Source organism: Fusarium mangiferae (genome assembly GCF_900044065.1).
Source record: "Fusarium mangiferae strain MRC7560 genome assembly, contig: FMAN_scaffold007, whole genome shotgun sequence".
NCBI lineage: Eukaryota > Fungi > Ascomycota > Sordariomycetes > Hypocreales > Nectriaceae > Fusarium > Fusarium mangiferae.
Window position 1 is genome coordinate 47,701 of NW_024573927.1, and position 16,124 is coordinate 63,824.

At 47.0% G+C, this 16,124-nt stretch overlaps 7 protein-coding genes across 7 annotated transcripts; 3 read left to right on the forward strand and 4 right to left on the reverse strand.

The window, feature by feature from the left end:
- Positions 1-282: 282 nt before the first annotated feature.
- Positions 283-1,671, forward strand: FMAN_13089 (uncharacterized protein; the record flags this gene model as incomplete). The annotated part of the gene is made up of 7 exons (XM_041832516.1): positions 283-364; positions 416-470; positions 524-670; positions 738-1,299; positions 1,349-1,377; positions 1,424-1,516; positions 1,575-1,671. The coding sequence occupies 7 exons, from the start codon at positions 283-285 to the stop codon at positions 1,669-1,671; spliced, it is 1,065 nt and encodes a 354-aa protein (XP_041682971.1).
- Positions 1,672-1,820: 149 nt separating this feature from the next.
- Positions 1,821-3,086, reverse strand: FMAN_13090 (putative flavohemoglobin; the record flags this gene model as incomplete). The annotated part of the gene is made up of 1 exon (XM_041832517.1): positions 1,821-3,086. The coding sequence occupies one exon, from the start codon at positions 3,084-3,086 to the stop codon at positions 1,821-1,823; it is 1,266 nt and encodes a 421-aa protein (XP_041682972.1).
- A 1,391-nt stretch (positions 3,087-4,477) lies between these two features.
- FMAN_13091 (uncharacterized protein) lies at positions 4,478-5,500 on the forward strand (the record flags this gene model as incomplete). Its single annotated transcript, XM_041832518.1, has 1 exon — positions 4,478-5,500. One exon carries the CDS (start codon positions 4,478-4,480, stop codon positions 5,498-5,500), a length of 1,023 nt encoding a protein of 340 aa, XP_041682973.1.
- A 303-nt stretch (positions 5,501-5,803) lies between these two features.
- On the reverse strand, positions 5,804-6,992 carry FMAN_13092 (uncharacterized protein; the record flags this gene model as incomplete). Its single annotated transcript, XM_041832519.1, has 5 exons — positions 5,804-5,966; positions 6,024-6,431; positions 6,481-6,541; positions 6,591-6,828; positions 6,936-6,992. 5 exons carry the CDS (start codon positions 6,990-6,992, stop codon positions 5,804-5,806), a joined length of 927 nt encoding a protein of 308 aa, XP_041682974.1.
- Positions 6,993-8,553: 1,561 nt separating this feature from the next.
- FMAN_13093 (uncharacterized protein) lies at positions 8,554-10,050 on the reverse strand (the record flags this gene model as incomplete). Its single annotated transcript, XM_041832521.1, has 3 exons — positions 8,554-9,354; positions 9,403-9,546; positions 9,598-10,050. 3 exons carry the CDS (start codon positions 10,048-10,050, stop codon positions 8,554-8,556), a joined length of 1,398 nt encoding a protein of 465 aa, XP_041682975.1.
- Positions 10,051-11,649: 1,599 nt separating this feature from the next.
- On the reverse strand, positions 11,650-13,161 carry FMAN_13094 (uncharacterized protein; the record flags this gene model as incomplete). The annotated part of the gene is made up of 1 exon (XM_041832522.1): positions 11,650-13,161. One exon carries the CDS (start codon positions 13,159-13,161, stop codon positions 11,650-11,652), a length of 1,512 nt encoding a protein of 503 aa, XP_041682976.1.
- A 1,011-nt stretch (positions 13,162-14,172) lies between these two features.
- On the forward strand, positions 14,173-16,032 carry FMAN_13095 (uncharacterized protein; the record flags this gene model as incomplete). Its single annotated transcript, XM_041832523.1, has 1 exon — positions 14,173-16,032. The coding sequence occupies one exon, from the start codon at positions 14,173-14,175 to the stop codon at positions 16,030-16,032; it is 1,860 nt and encodes a 619-aa protein (XP_041682977.1).
- Between the last annotated feature and the right edge of the window lie 92 nt (positions 16,033-16,124).

A 16,124-nucleotide genomic window follows, 5' to 3' on the forward strand; every position in this document is an offset into this window, starting at 1 on the left:
ATTTTCCGTTTCTATTTTCAGGGGGAGACAGTTCCGCTCACATGACTATCAAGACGCGCTGCTAATTGGATCAAAATTGTTAAGGGATTTCCTAGGAGATCTAGAAGTTCCGGCCGCGGCAGAAATAATTATTGGCATAAAGTAGAACAATGGGCATACTTAATAGATCTAAAAACGACTTGGTACTTAAAGCATTTATTACTGTCACTTTATTTATCGCCTGATAAACAAATAAATAACGGCTTTTTGTCATTGCCTATTATCTCCCCCTATCCTGCAAAGATGGCAATCTCAGAAACGATGAAGGCTGTCATTTTTGATGGCCCATACAAGATCTCTGTGAAAGACAGGCCTGTTCCTCAGAGTACGAAATCTTCAATGTGTTTTCTTATCACACTAAACTAACTACTGCAAGTCCAGGATGCTCAGGACATCATTGTAAAGGTCAACATGACTGCTTTGTGTGGATCGTGTGTAGCCCTGGCAAAAACATCCCATAAACAGAGGGCTGACAAGATATCAGAGAGCTACACTTGTACCGAGGCGTTGAACCAACAGAACCGAATTTCATCATGGGTCACGAATTCACAGGTACTGTTGTTGCTTTGGGCTCTGAGGTCAAGACCGTGAAGATTGGAGACAAAGTCGTCTCCCCATTTACTGCTTCTTGGTGAGGTTTCCTGCTGTTATCTTTTTGGAATGAGATAATTTCGAGTGTAAATACTAACATTGCACAGCGGCGAGTGCTACTACTGTCAGAATGGTGGCTCAGCACGATGTATCAAGAGCCAAGCCCTTGGTTCTCCGAATCTCGACGGAGCTCAGGCAGAATATGTCCGTGTACCATTCGCAGAGGGTACTGTGATCAAGGCCCCCGAAGGAATCCACGACCAGGCCCTTATCCTGATGGCTGATATCTTCCCCACTGGTTATTTCGGTGTCCAGAGCGGAGTTGAGATGATGCCGAAACTGGATCTGCGAGATTCAACTATTGCGGTGATTGGCTGTGGTCCTGTTGGACTATGCGCCACTGTTGCTGCGGCAGTGCTGAAGCCAAAGCATCTATTTGCTGTGGATAGTGTTCAAAGCAGACTTGATCAGGCCGCGAAACTTGGTGCCGAGCCTCTAAACTTCATGGAGAGCAGGGATAAAATGATTGAGCGCGTAAAGTCTGTTACTGGTGGCAGAGGCGCTGATATAGTGGTGGAAGTGGTCGGTCTCTCGCCAGCCCTCCGAACAGCATTTGACTTGGTTCGCTCATTTGGTGCTATCAGCAGCATTGGAGTCCATAACGCAGAGGTATGTGTCATGATACTCTATACATCGATGGATTATTAACAGGTAATAGATCCCTTGGTCGGGCAGCGACGCTTATAAGTGAGATTTAATGTCCTATTATTCAGCCTTAGCTAATTCAGTCTAGCAAAAATGTCCGTCTGCAGATGGGACGGTGCCCAGTGAGAAGTATCTTTTCCGAGGCAATGGAAGTTCTCAAACAAGAACAGGATTCTCTCAGGTATGTATACTCTCGAGCCAAGGATGCAAGGAGCCTAACTTGAACTGACTGAGTACAGCTTCCTATTCGACAACATTCTCCCTCTATTAGATGCAGTTCGAGGTTACGAACTGTTCAACGAGTCCAAGGTCCAAAAGGTCGTTTTCCAAGTCTAAAGTATATATGGCCTCAAACCCCGCTGCTGTCTGTCGTCTTCAGGACTCTTGGGGAGGATATCTTAGAGAGGAAAAGTCTAGGTGGTTAATTGTCTAATTCTACATTCTATCTTGTTGTCGCCGGATCTGATTACTTATCATATGTCCCCTCACTCCTGATTGATACTACCAGTTCCAAAGAGCTCCATATTGATTTGCTCATGCTCAACCCCCAAACTTTGTAACTTGTTCCTTGTTGCTACCATCCAAGGAGCAGGTCCACAAATAAAGAATTGAGATTGCTTGTTTTCCAGTTCTTCGTGCTTCATTTGACACACAACATCGAGGTCTAGTCGCCCCTCGAAATCATAGTCTTCACCCTTCTTATCGTTTTGGGATAGGTTCTTGAGCCAGATAAGAGTCTCAACGTTCTCGTGGCCCTCTGATACACTGCGAATATCTGTACGGAAAGCCATGTCCTGTGATGTTCTAGCTGCGTGGAGCCAGAGGATAGGTCTGTTTGCCATCTTCGATCGAGGCGAGCTAAGAACTGACTCGAGCATGGACATCAAAGGTGTAACACCAACTCCCGCTGATATTAGAATGAGAGGTGCATTCGCCTTTTTATCATCTTCGATGTCAAGCCAGAATTCACCACGAGGATATGTCATCTCAACCTCTTCTCCAACCTGATAGTGGTTATGTAGGAGATTGGAGACGGTGCCGGGCAAAGATTCGTCTTTTCCTTCCAGAGTGAAACTCTCCTTCTTGATACTGACTCGGTAGTAGTCACTGTGAGGTGCCTGACTCATGCTGTACTGACGGCATTGGAAGATGCCACCAAGCTCGGGTACGTTGATTCGGAGGCTAACATACTGACCAGGATGGAACGAAGGCAAGGGCGTCTTTCCGTCAGATGGAATCAAATAAAAGCTTGTGATGAGATCTGCTTCCTTCTCGCGCTTGGAAATCTTGAACTTCCTCCAGCCATCCCACTCGCCGGCCTCTTGATACAATTGCTTTTCGCGGTTGATAAAGATATTGGCTAGTTGGCCGTAGGCAGCCGTCCACGAATCAGCGATGTCATCCGTGAGGGTATCGCCCAGTACTTCTCCAATAGCTTTGATAAGCTGCTCGCCAACAAGAGCATATTGATCTTCCGTAACCTTGAGACTGACATGTCTCTGGGCAATACGTTCAATCGTAGACGCCAGGAATTCGGGCTTATCAATATAGGTGGCATACGCAAGCACAGCACCAGCCAGAGCTTTGGCTTGAGCACCGTCGTGCTGATGGCTGAGGTTGAAGATATTACGGAGCTCGGGGTAGGTGCCAATCAAGTTCTTGTAGAATAAGGATGTAATAGTCTCTCCATGAATTTTGAGTACAGGGGCTGTTGACTTGACAATGTCAACTTGGGAAGTTGTTAACGACATGATGAATAGTTGGAATAGAAGAAGAATGAATTAATCTCTGAGTGGGTGATGCAGAGAAATGCTGAAAACGCCGGCATGTCTTCGTAATATATATAGTCAATCAACGGCACAATTTCCATTGCTCGTGCTCGTGCTTGTGAAACCTGACTTTGTCATCCTTGACCCATCGCCAGATGCCAGGATGAAGCATGCTTTCTGAAGATTCCATTTTTACAGTGGGACGTTGTGAGATTTCCGCGGATTTGCTTCAACAGAGGCCTTTCACACAATTATCCAACAAATCAGAGTCAAGCGAATTATGAAGTCTCAGATTGAACTTTCCCAAAGGGGACTAGACTCCGATCATTCTCAGAGCGTTGAGCCGGAGTCGTCGGACCATTTATCGGCTGAACTCGGCATTCAATAGTCACGTGTAACGGTCCCGTCGCGTCAGACGTGACGCGAACTTGTCCGGGAAATTTCGGCAAACAGCACCCGAGCAGGACCGAGCGGGATGAGAATTACCCTAGAGACTTGCTTTGACATGTCGTTAAAGCACATCCAGCCTCTGGGGAATGTCTATTCCAGACTGTGAGTTTTAAAGAAATATCTTCTCTACGGAGTACATAAGCAGATATTACGCTTATGGAATGTATTTGTCCACAGGATATACAGACGCTTAGCCGAGAAGATTCTGAATTGATTGCTATGCAGAGTGTTCTGTACATAAATAAGGAGATAAGGAAAAAGGGCAAATCTTATACTATAGAAATAAAATATATATTAAAGAACAGCGCGACATTTTTCATAGAAGAAGAAGAACTTAAAGCAAGCAACTATATGTTTACTTCAACGGGGAATTAAACTCTGGTCGTGAGTGCAGAAGACTCTAAGCATAATTAATTAAATTGAAGGGTGACTGTCACGTAAGAGGGTTATGCAAATTGTGCATATTTAGAAACAGTTACATAAAAACTGAGTGCTTATTAAAGATATTATTAAGCCGTTTGCAGCTTCTCAATTGGACCAAGAGCGATGACTAATTGACTCAAACCGTATGGTTTACTCCATAACGGCATCTCTCAACTAACAACATGTGGCAAAGCCGGGCTGACAAAGTCAAATCGCCATTATTCAGCATCGCTTGTCAGACTTAGTCAACAAACATTCAGCCATCCAACCATGAAGAATATTATCTAGATCCAATCAAAGTTGCTGAATTGATCCAGGACCAAATCTCGGCTATAATGCAGGCGTCGTTTGGTGTCTACACGACATTGAGCAAAGTAACGACTGTTGCGGCTGAAAGACCAGGGGGTTTGTTAAATCTATATAGCTTGCAGCCTTTCCATGAGATCGTTTTATTGCCACTAGACAAGAACAACAACTGAATCACTTTGGTAACCTTCAACATGTTGGCCCATTCTGTTCTAGGTTTGTTCGCCTTCCCAGCCGTCGCTCTGGGCTCGTCCTTCACTGCAAAGACAATTAGTCAACTTCCTCTCGGCACATGGTTGGAGAATGTTGCCGTGCGCTCCAATGGAGATCTCCTAGCAACGGAACTCTGGCCCTCAGCCACTGTCTATACCGTCGTCAACCCAGCAGACTGCAAGTCTGGCCTTGAAGAGCTGGTCACGTTCCCCTCCATCACCGGGCTTCTCGGTATCACGGAGGTACCCAAGAGCCCTGGCAAGCCTGAGACCTTCATTGTTGTTGGTAGTGAAGCGACTGCTCTTAGTCACCTGACGCCAGGAACATTTGAAGCTTGGGCTATCGAGTTTCCCAACCGACGACACCAGCCCAAGGTTAAGGTCAGAAAGATCAGCGACATGACCAGGAAGAGCGCTTTTCTCAACGGTGTTGCCACTATCCCCGGCAGGTCAGATGCTGTCCTAGTGTCTGACTCTGTCGCTGGGTTCGTTGGGCGCTTGGACCTAACTACGGGTGTCTTTGACGACTCGGCATTCGTGTTCCCCGAGATGGCCCCTATCGCAGCTGATGCTTTCGGAATCAATGGCATTAAGGTCCGCGACAACTACCTTTACTTCACCAATTCCAACGCTGTCAAGATATACCGCATTGCGATCACACCAGCTGGGTACCCGAAAAAAGGAGCCAAGCCTCAACTCGTCGCAGATCTTTCGAGCGGCGTTGGGTTCTTTGATGACTTCGAGTTTGACAAGAATGGCAATATATATGCGACTACCAACTTTGACAATTCGATCGTTTTTGTTGATGTGGAGACTGGGAAGTGGAAAACAGTTGTTGGCGGTATTCACGAGATGACAGTTGCGGGATCGACGGCTGCTGCATTTAGTTATGGGAAGAAGGGGGAGAAGACGTTGTATGTTTCCACGTCGGGTGCACTTGCGAAGCCTGTCGATGGGACCAAGACAGAGGGTGCCAAGATTGTCGCTGTAAAGGTTCGCCCATAGAGATTACCGAATACTTCTACTTGGAGAGGTAAAGAATGGCTGGAACTGTGGTCTTAGGAGCGGGAAGTGCCAGTATCTATTCTTTATACATCTATCATAGCAAAGAGACATTTCAAAAGCCCAGAATTTCCAACGGTTCACGAGGAATGGCGCAAGTCTAGACAAATATCATCATACTATCGCTAAATACTGCTGCCATATAATCCATCGCCCTTGTATGCTGCTCCTAAACAGAAATATGCCACCAAGATCACACAGACAATACTTGCCTTGAGTGTTGGGCCCATGCTCGTTCTGACAATCCTAGTGCTCTGATTCACTGACAGGATCTGCAAGCTTGGATCGATAAGCCATCTCGTCCGTGGCTTCAGTACCAATAGCAACAGAGTAGTAAACCTCCGCTGGCCGGTTGAAGACGAAGCCAGGATGGGCAATAAAGAGGCAAAAGACTGCCACAACAATCAACCTAGAAACGTCAGTGAGTATTAAAATGACCTATGGCAAATAGAAAGACTAGACTTACACTCCTTCTAAAGCAACAAATAGATCCTCATGCTTGATCAGCTCCCCTTGGTAACCCTCTTTAAGCTCATCGGCACGGAAGATACAACGAGCCAAAGTAGCAAGGACTGCAATGGCGAGGAAGGCAAAGAACAGCTTGTCTCTCGACCCGAGATTTCGAGACTTCTTCGACCGTAGGTGTCGAAACATGTAGTCACCGAACAAGAGGCTAAATGCGACCAGCATAATGACTTGTAAAATCAGCCCTGCCATGGCGACATCAACACCGACCTGGCTAGCACCGGATGAGGATGCCGAGAGACCTCCTCCAGTACCCTGCAAGATCAGCGAGATGATATCCATGGGTACAAATACCCAGGCGAAGTATTTGGTGGGAAATCGAGCAAGGCTTGGTCCATAATGCTCGATACTGGACAAAGGTCAGCCAATTGGGGATACCCGCCTAGTGATAAGCATACCTTTGGCCAAGGGTGACATAGATTGCGGCACAGTAGAAAACAGGAGCTTGAGTGATAGCAACTGTGACATATTAGTACGCCGTTCTCCATGGAGAGTTTGAAGTACTTACTGATTTGGGTAATAAATGCACCGAAACTCCAAGGATTGATCCAGAGCAGAATACGTGCTACGTACCCCGTAACTTCATGTGTGCAGCTCAGGATCATGCACCACATAAACCAGGGTGTTTTCCATTTGAAGCCCAAGTAGGCATGCGCAAAAGTCGCAAAGGTGAATAAAGCGGCAAAAGTAATGTTGGCAGGGAGAGAAGGTCGGTAACCATAAACGCTCATCTCGATAGGGCATAGCTGACAAGATTGTTAGCAAAGAAAAGTAGTCAATACCAAAGCTTATATAGCTTGGCTCAGAGGTAGGTACCAGCTGCGGACTGGATTCAATGTGGGAAGAAACGTACTTCCAAGGTACAGTTGGCCTTGGGCCCAAATATCACAAAGTTCCCCGTGTTGTTCATTGTGATAGAAGCTCTCTTCAGTGTTGGGAAACAGAACCGGAAAAAGGATCTTGATCGGGAAAAAAAGCTAGACAAAAAGGATTACTATAAGACTTTATCGCTCTTACTTCAAGAGACACTTTATCGGGATCAAACATCCATTCTTATATACTATTAAAACTGATCTACAAAACACTGCCACTTTCGCATTCGCATGGGATCCTCGCTGAGACCCTGACTTTACTGTCGTGTAACTGTTTCAAAGGAAAAAGCTCCTACTTAGCCTCCACCCGAAGTTATGGAACAGGGAATGGCAAAGGAACAGACCCCTGTGACCTCAAATAAGGTTATGCAACTAAATTCAAGCTAATCTTTGGGCTCATTGCTATACATGGGTATTCATATACAATCAATCCAACCGTGGCTGCGTGATGAAATGAAAACAGTAGTGGATTTGCAATATTGAAGGATCGACGTACAAGGATCGACATCCCAGGTCTCATCTGCCACGACACAGCTCGACATGCAAAACGGTAAGCCTTGCGGAGCGGCCAATGTGCTTGGGGGTACGTGACGCTAGTCATTACAAGTGTCATGGCTACTTTGCGTTGTCCCAGCCTCTTAGACATAATCTGCCTTGAGCACGAATAATTTTAGGTTTTCTAGATATATAGATTATATTTCAAGCACCAGAATACCAAGACTTGGATAACGGGACTTCAACCCAGTGTCGGTCCGCCTTTGATGTCAAAGCATTCGGACTATTATACTCAAGAGTCCCTTCTAAAGATCATTCTAAATCAGCGTGAACTACTGCTTGATAAATAATGGACTCGGATTGAATATGGCCAGGATAGCAGAGACTACCACGACTTTTCTCTGTGAAACATGATTATCAGTCGCCAACAGCTTGATGGCTTGGGTTCTTAACGGATAGAATTAGATCTGCAGAACTTTGTTGGTATGACGGAATTTGCCGTGTCTTTAGCAGCATGAATTTGAAATCATTATGAATTCAGTCTGGCGGATCATCAGACTTGCTACAGGCATACCAGTGTCCAATCATATATAACTCTACACGGAATTGCATTTAACAGTTGCATCGACCAATAATATTGATATTTGACCGAGGTGATCCGCAGCTGACTGCACCCTAACAACGACACGATACGCAGCGGCCGCTTGGGCCCTGATAGTCAACCTTACATTTGACAGGAATACTCTTGGGAGATGATCTTTACAGGGCTGTGCATAGATCCATACCATGGGAAACTTGCAGCGTTGATTGGCGCTCTCGCATGGCTAACTAGAAATAAACTTAGCTTGGATCAGTCATCACCCCTCTCCACTTGAGGAGACCGGGGTGATCGGCTTACAAGACTGCAAGGGTTCGGTTTTATGCCGTTTTCATTGGATGGCCGGATAGCCCTACCCGCAACCCTGCAACATGGTTACATCCTGGACAACCAACAAGCCGTCATCAAATTATGCGGATGCGACAGAGGGGAGGATAGCAAATGTGTTGCCAGGCAGTGAAGCATGAGAAAGCGGTATGGATAGTGAGAATAGAAATATTATTTGACTAATTTGGATACCATTCGCCGATCAAAAATGTCTCGCAGTTCGAAAACGAAAGATCCTGTATCTCTGTCTCCAATAGCAGGTCAGCCATCGACACAGCCAACTGCAGACCCATCCGCACCCCAATCCTTCTCATCATTGCACCAACCCACTGCCTCTGATCAGCGGAAGTGGTTCTCTGGATCCCAGCGAAGAATAGAGGCCAAATAAGTAAGAAACCTCCAGGGGTCGGATTGCTGCTGAGATGCATTGTCTGCGCAAAACTCTCAACTGTATCGTCTTGGGCTCTGTATCCAAGATGATATGCAACGCTGTGGCAAATTCCATCTGCCATCGCGGCTAGGACTTTGGCCGAGCTTTGCAAAGCGTCTTTTTGCTGTGTAGTGCCGTGTTTGAGCGTAGCGATAATAATGGACTCGTGAATCAAAAGCCTGACGTTGCGGTAACAATTCCACACGCAAGCTATCCAGGGATCTGTATACATGTCGTGCTGTAGATCATATCTACTTGAAGGCACGCCATTAGGACCAATGGATCTGTAAGACTTGTATACCCAGCTTGGAGGTAGTGTTTGCGTCCAGTCTTCGAAAAGCTTATCGATCTTCAGAAGCCTGTCAGAAATCACAGCTGGATCCGTGATATGCTGATACTTGAGCTCAGCGCGGACACTAGCCAAGACCTCATTGATCTCAGAAAAGCGATTGACGGGGACAAGGTCACTGTTCTGGCTTCTTTCGGCCCAGCTCGACCATTTTGAGATCTCAAATGGTATGGGCTCTTGCAGCTGGTGGCATGTTGTGATCTAGCGCTTGGTCAGTCGATGCAGTGCAAGAGCGGGAATCCGTATTACCATGATGCGCCGCATCTGCATGAACATCTTCAAGCCAACCACGGTTTGGAACTGGGCTGGTCCACGCATCTCGATGCATCTCGCTGCCGCGATGATGTGTTGGCTGAACGCTTTCAGTGAGCCAGTGTCTGCAAAAGCAATAGTCTAGTACGAATTAGTACGTGAAGCTCGAATTTGAGATAAGCAAGGCCGCACCTCAAAGGTCCCCATGAGCAATACTGCACCGAGCGTTTCATCAGACACTCTCTGCACAGGATCTTGCAGGGCAATCTGCAACTGACGAATGGCACTATCATAAAGACGGAATGCTTCTGCCCGCCATTCTGATACGTTGCCAGCATTAGAAAGAGCAGCAAAACCCGCAGCCGCTACTGTTGTGCTGAGAAGCCCGAAGGACGACTGTTGATTGCGGATGAGCCCTGGAAGAAACTCATGGTTGTCCCTTAGAGGCAAGGTTCCTCCTGCGCTAGTCATATCAAACACATACTGCCGCATAAAGAAAGTAGTAGCTCTGTCCCGTGCTGGAGGAGATACAGGTCGTTTCCATACTTCAGAGTCCAGGGTCACCGCAGAGCTCGATGTTGTTGTACTCAGTGCACCAGTATTCTTTCTGGCAAGATCTGCAGTGGTTTGGTTGCGGAAGAACATTTTACTCTCGGACGGCCCAGGGCATGCCCACCCCGCCGTTTTGCACTGCGTGCATGATGGTGTTAGTTCATCGCACTGCTTTGTGTTAGAGATGCCATCAATTACATCGAGATTTCCTCAGGTGGAAGTCTACGTATGTTTACCTTTATTTTTCGCTTCTTGCAGGTCGCGCACCCACGGCTAGGTTTTCCAGTGTTGACCATGACTGGAAACTCTGACTGAATGATCCAACGCTCGTTCCAGCTTTTCCAAGGACAAATTGGGGATGCTTAGACGTGCAGAATATATAGAAGGAATATTATTGATCCGCTGGGTTGAAGTTAGAGTTTCACCAAGCCCCAGGAGCCGAGCGTTAAAATGTGACGTATCATTGCATTGCCGCCAGTTCTAGGTCCTCATAAAATGGTGCTAACGAGACTGTAAATGCACGCGCCTTTTAGGCGGGAGTATTAAGGCTGGCAATGCTACGATGTACCGGAGCGGGAGGAGGCGATGCAAGATCCTTGTCGCGATGCTGGCCCAGTAAGATTCGAGGAAAAAGCGGCTAAAATAGAAGGTGAATCACCATTAGTTACACCAAGCAACAACTTTCTCGGACTCGCAACTAGTAAGAATAGTGGTAAGAATGCGACAGGAGTCCGAGATGAAGGATCCGAACACAGCCTCAATCTGGATATTGAGTCTTACTAATGATTGAATGCTGCTGTGGTGCCCTGTTTTATCATTTCATTCTATACGCTCTGCGCTGATTGTGACCTCCCAATTATGCGCTATTTAGGCCCCCAAATGCCGTGAAGTCAGCAGAGGTGTCATACCTCATTATTCAATATCTAGACCACAATTGATTATGATACAAGGATCCATATTAAATGGCCCGGATATACTTTTCCAACCACTGTTTCGCGAGTAAGATCGAGCCTCACTCAAATTTGAGGGGCTCATGTCTTGATCTTCTATATGGCGATGAGGATGCTAGATCAGAATTGTATAATAAACACGGTACAGTACATCGAAAGGTACCCGTATGAAAAAGGCATGCCTGCGGATAAGAACCCTTATCTCAACCAGACCCCAATACCAGGAGTCGAAGAAATACTGGAAGACCTCAAGGAACACCACAGTACCGAGAGCCTGCAGTAGCTACATCAGTTGGGTCAGACTCAAGAGTAAGCCTCAATCCCCTTGGCCATCCCAAAAATACCAGGACAAGCACATGAGGTCGATCGAGCAGGCTCGCGCCCATATAGCAACGGTGCTGTACTGGTTGAAGGATTGATAAGGTTATGTACAGTTGTTACCCCATGCCATCTCCCCATTCCATGCCCCGAGTACAGATTTGAAGAAGTCAAGAGAGCAACCTCGGGCACTAATGAGCAAATTTCTGCCTATTTCTGTACCTTAAGAATCTATAGTGAGTATATCGGAAGAGAAGCCGGACATAGCCAGATACAGGTTTTCTCTCGTGGGGAGACTTTTCTCCATCGACATCTATCGCGAATACACATGCATCAATCAATGTAGGGAAGCGACGCACTCGTCATCATAAGGTGAGAAGATCTTTCCGATGTTATTGTACGATAAGTGAGTAGCGATACTATTCTAATCCCATGCAGGCTTATCGGAACCAAGCGGTTTCGGCATGATATCCCAGCCGACCTCCAGACCCTCAATAGTAGCACTGTGCCTGATGGACTTCATGGTGCCGAAACCCGTCTCATGGACCTCGAAATACTCCTCAGGCACATCCTCGGGCTTTTCAAAGTCCTTCGCTTCAAAGCCGCTCGCTCCAGGGTACTGACCAAGGCTTCTTAAATACTTCATCATGCCGGCCAATGAAACATCGACCCTCCACGAGCCGCCCCTGACGGCGCGATGATACACCGCAGCCATGACGCCAACTGCAAGCATATATCCACCTGAATGATCAAGGGCTTGGCAAGGTGTTGGGCGAGCAGCCTCGCCCTTCCCATCGTGTTCAGCTTCAGAGACATTCATGCCTGAACATGTCTGCACAAGCGAGTCAAATCCACGGCGGCCTGACCATGGACCTTCAGGGCCGAAAGCAGACATGTTGGCAACAATGATGTTTGGATTGATGTTTCGCAACTCATCATGGGACAGCCCGTATGAAGCAAGGCTGCCAGGTCGGTAACCTTGAACGAACACATCGCAGTCCTTGAGAAGGTTAAGAAGCTGCTTTCGATCCTCAGGCTTGTGTATGTCGAGTTGGACAGTCTTTTTCCCACGGCCAAATTCCCGATCAACCCTCGGCAGGTCTGGTAGAGTTGGTGAAGTCACCCAAATAACCTCAGCTCCATGGGCTGCCAGGGTCTTGCCGCATAACGGTGCAGCAATTACCCGACTCATCTCAACGACCCGGAGACCTCGTAGGCACTTGAGATTCCCAGGCTGCATCCTGCTTGGCAGGCCAGTTGGAGTTGACTTGGACAGCTGCTTGATGCTGATAGGGAAGTTGCTGATGGCCCTCGACTGGGGGAGCTTATCCCATCGACGATATGATCGCAGAGCGTAAATTGCGACTTTCCCGTCTGCCGTTCCGCAGTTTTCCAAGTCGATACTGGCCCAATCTGCAGTCTGCTCAGATACTTGCTGTCGAGTAGCACCAGCTTTCAAGCCAAGTAAGTCAAGAGTACCTTGAACATGGTTTGGAAATCCATCGTGGATTCGAACGTATCCATCTGACGTCTCATGCAGTCCACCAATAGCGCCGCCTGATGGAGGAGCAAGTTCGTCAGAAACGGTATACAATCTTTCAGACTTGTACTCTATGACAGCATGCTCGAGCGGTACTGTGACCGGAGGAACAACGGTTTTGTTTCGCAAGGCATGAACCTGGCCAGCTGCAAGCGCAGATAGCCCGATAGAAGCTTGTCCGAGAATTCCGATTTTAAATGACGAAGGAAGAGCCGGGCCTTTTTTACCCGGAAGCCTAACAGACGTCAAGGCCATCTCGGGTAGATCAAGGCCTGTCCAAACCTCCTTTAAGACATCGAATGATTCGTAGTTTGTTCGATCGACATTTTGTTTGGCCTTGTTTGCGTCGGGGATAGTGATGTTGCTTAGTTCTGAGGCTTGTTCGGGTGTCGGCATGATGGCGAGGTCGGCCGACGGATCGTCCTGGATGTAAAAGAAGGTAAAAGCTTAAAGATCGACAGGTTCAAGTTAGACTCAAGAACAATAAGGGAATATATATACGTCTGGTTGGTCGTATTAGATGTTGGGTGAAGCAGGGACTTGTCACGAGCGCCTTTTATCGGCAATTCCTCCACCCCATAACCGAGTAGCCAATCATGTCGTGCCATCACCACCCTCCCAGTGTAAGCTTCCTCTTTTGATAAACGAGTAAACGAACTTAGTCTCTAACTAAATAAGCAATACAGGATAGCGGCTTCTGGAATGACTGAAGGAAAGCCCATATTTAGGCTGTTAATGTCAAATGCATAGACAACTACTTCCAGGAGCAAGAGGAAGACTAAACAACCCTATACTCATATATATACGCTTATGGCAGTTCTTTATATTTAAGGTAAATATTGTTTATTATAAGGATATATATATTTATATATTCTATCTCCCTAATACAATAGTTAAGAACAAGCTTAAAAGCCTCTTATTGTTAGAAGACCTCTTTTAAGGCTTTTTATTTTTAAATAAGTTTATTTTGCATTTTCTTTATAAACCAACCAATATTGTTGCGTGTTATAGACACGAAATCAAGCAAGTGCAACCAGACTATCTATTTAAGTATTTATATCTCTATACTTAAAGGATTACTTCACTTAGGGCTTTATATATGCTATAGAGACCGGGTCAACTAATGACCTCTAGCAGTTATCGAGACATCGCCATCTCGCATTGCTATATGCCCAACTTAACCGTGTCTCCACTTTAACTCGGAACACCTCCACACGCGGAAAGTGGGCGTTTTGTCTAAGCCTCCTTGCCAATTTCGGATCGCCACCAGCTTCTGACTTGATCAATTACTTCATTCAATCAAATTTTCTGTAACAAGCTTTTAAATATGGAAAAACTAACGCGTGGCAGATTCCGGGCTCGGACCTGTAGATGACGAAGCCGCAGTCGATGAGGAAGTATAAGATCATGAAAGAGTCGCGCCGTGTCCAGCAATCAGCACTCATATCAAGCATCACTTCACCACCATTCCACTCGCTCAAGAACATCTCACTTGCCGACATGCGGCAATCATTCGGAATCGCCATGGCTTTTCTAGCCTCTCCATCCTTCGCATCTTCTCTTTCGGAACTCTGCACATCCTCAAACCTGAAAGCTGCACTGCCCTCCAACGGGACCCTTTTGGGGATCAACATGATCCCATCTACCATCACCGCTTCCACGGCGGTTTACAATACCAGTGCTGGTATGGGAGGCGGACCGATGAGGCGTGACACCGATACTTATAACTACTGTAATGTCACTGTCACGTACACTCACGGCACCAAGGGTGACACCGTCAACCTCAAGTATGCCTTTCCTGATCCCGATGACTTCAAGAACCGGTTTTATGTTGCTGGTGGTGGTGGCTACTCTCTCAACACTGACACTACTGGTGGCCTCAAGTACGGAGCCGCCGCTGGAGCCACTGATGGCGGATACGATGCCTTCAACTACAGCCTCGACGAGAAATTCCTTCTCGGCAACGGTTCCATCAACTGGGATGCGACATACATGTTCTCCTATCAAGCTCTCGGAGAGATGACACAGATCGGAAAGTATATCACCAAGAACCTTTATGACATGTCAAAGTCGAGCAAGGTCTATACCTACTACGAGGGCTGCTCGGATGGCGGGCGAGAGGGAATGAGCCAGGTTCAACGATGGGGCGACGAGTATGACGGTGTTATCGCTGGAGCTCCTGCATTTCGCTTCGCGCAGCAGCAAGTCCTGCACGTCTACCCAGCTACCGTTGAGCACACTCTCGATTATTACCCCCCTCCTTGTGAGCTCAAGAAGATCGTCAACGCGACTATCGAGGCCTGCGATGGTCTCGATGGAAGGAAAGATGGTGTCATCTCTCGAACAGATCTTTGCAAAATACACTTCAACCTCAAGTCCCTCATTGGCAAAGAATACTACTGTGCGGCTGAGACCAGTTCTTCACTTGGCTTTGGGTTCAGCAAGAGACAGTCTCCCGGAAGCCAGACGAGCAATGCCCCAGAGCAGAATGGCACTATTACTGCGGAGGGTGTCGCCGTTGCTCAAGCTATTTACGATGGCGTCTTGAACGGCAAAGACGAGAGAGCGTACCTGTCTTGGCAGATTGGTTCTGAGTTATCTGATGGTGAGCCTACCTACGACAACAAAACCGACGAGTGGACTCTGAACATCCCCTCTACTGGTGGAATGTACGTTGCAAAGTTTATTGAGCTTCTTGATCTCGATAACCTCGATAACCTCAACAATGTCACGTATGACACTCTGGTAGACTGGATGAACACTGGTATGGTCCGTTACTACGACAGTTTACAGACTACCCATCCCGATCTCACAACCTTCAGGGAAGCTGGCGGCAAGCTCCTCCACTACCATGGCGAATCAGATCCCAGCATCCCCTCAGGTTCTTCCGTTCACTACTGGCAGTCTGTTCGATCCATCATGTATCCAAAGCTGTCCGATGAGAAGGCACAAAAGGCTCTTTCCGAATGGTACCAGTTCTATCTCGTGCCTGGAGCTGCTCACTGCGGCACGAACTCTCTCCAGCCAGGTCCTTATCCTCAAAACAACATGAACGTTATGATTGATTGGGTCGAGAATGGTAAGCAGCCGTCGAGACTCAATGCTACTGTTTCTTCGGGCGATTACAAAGGAGAGACGCAGATGTTGTGTCAATGGCCCAAGCGACCTCTTTGGAAGAACGATAAGAGTTTCGCGTGTGTTGATGACAAGAAGTCAATCGAGAGTTGGACATACAGCTTCGATGCTTTCAAGATTCCTGTATACTAGTGCCCTTTAGGCTTCGGCGGGTAGTGGCTCTCGAGCAAGCATGAAGATGTTGTCGGTGTATCTAAGTATAGCTTTTAGGACTTTGCTGTATC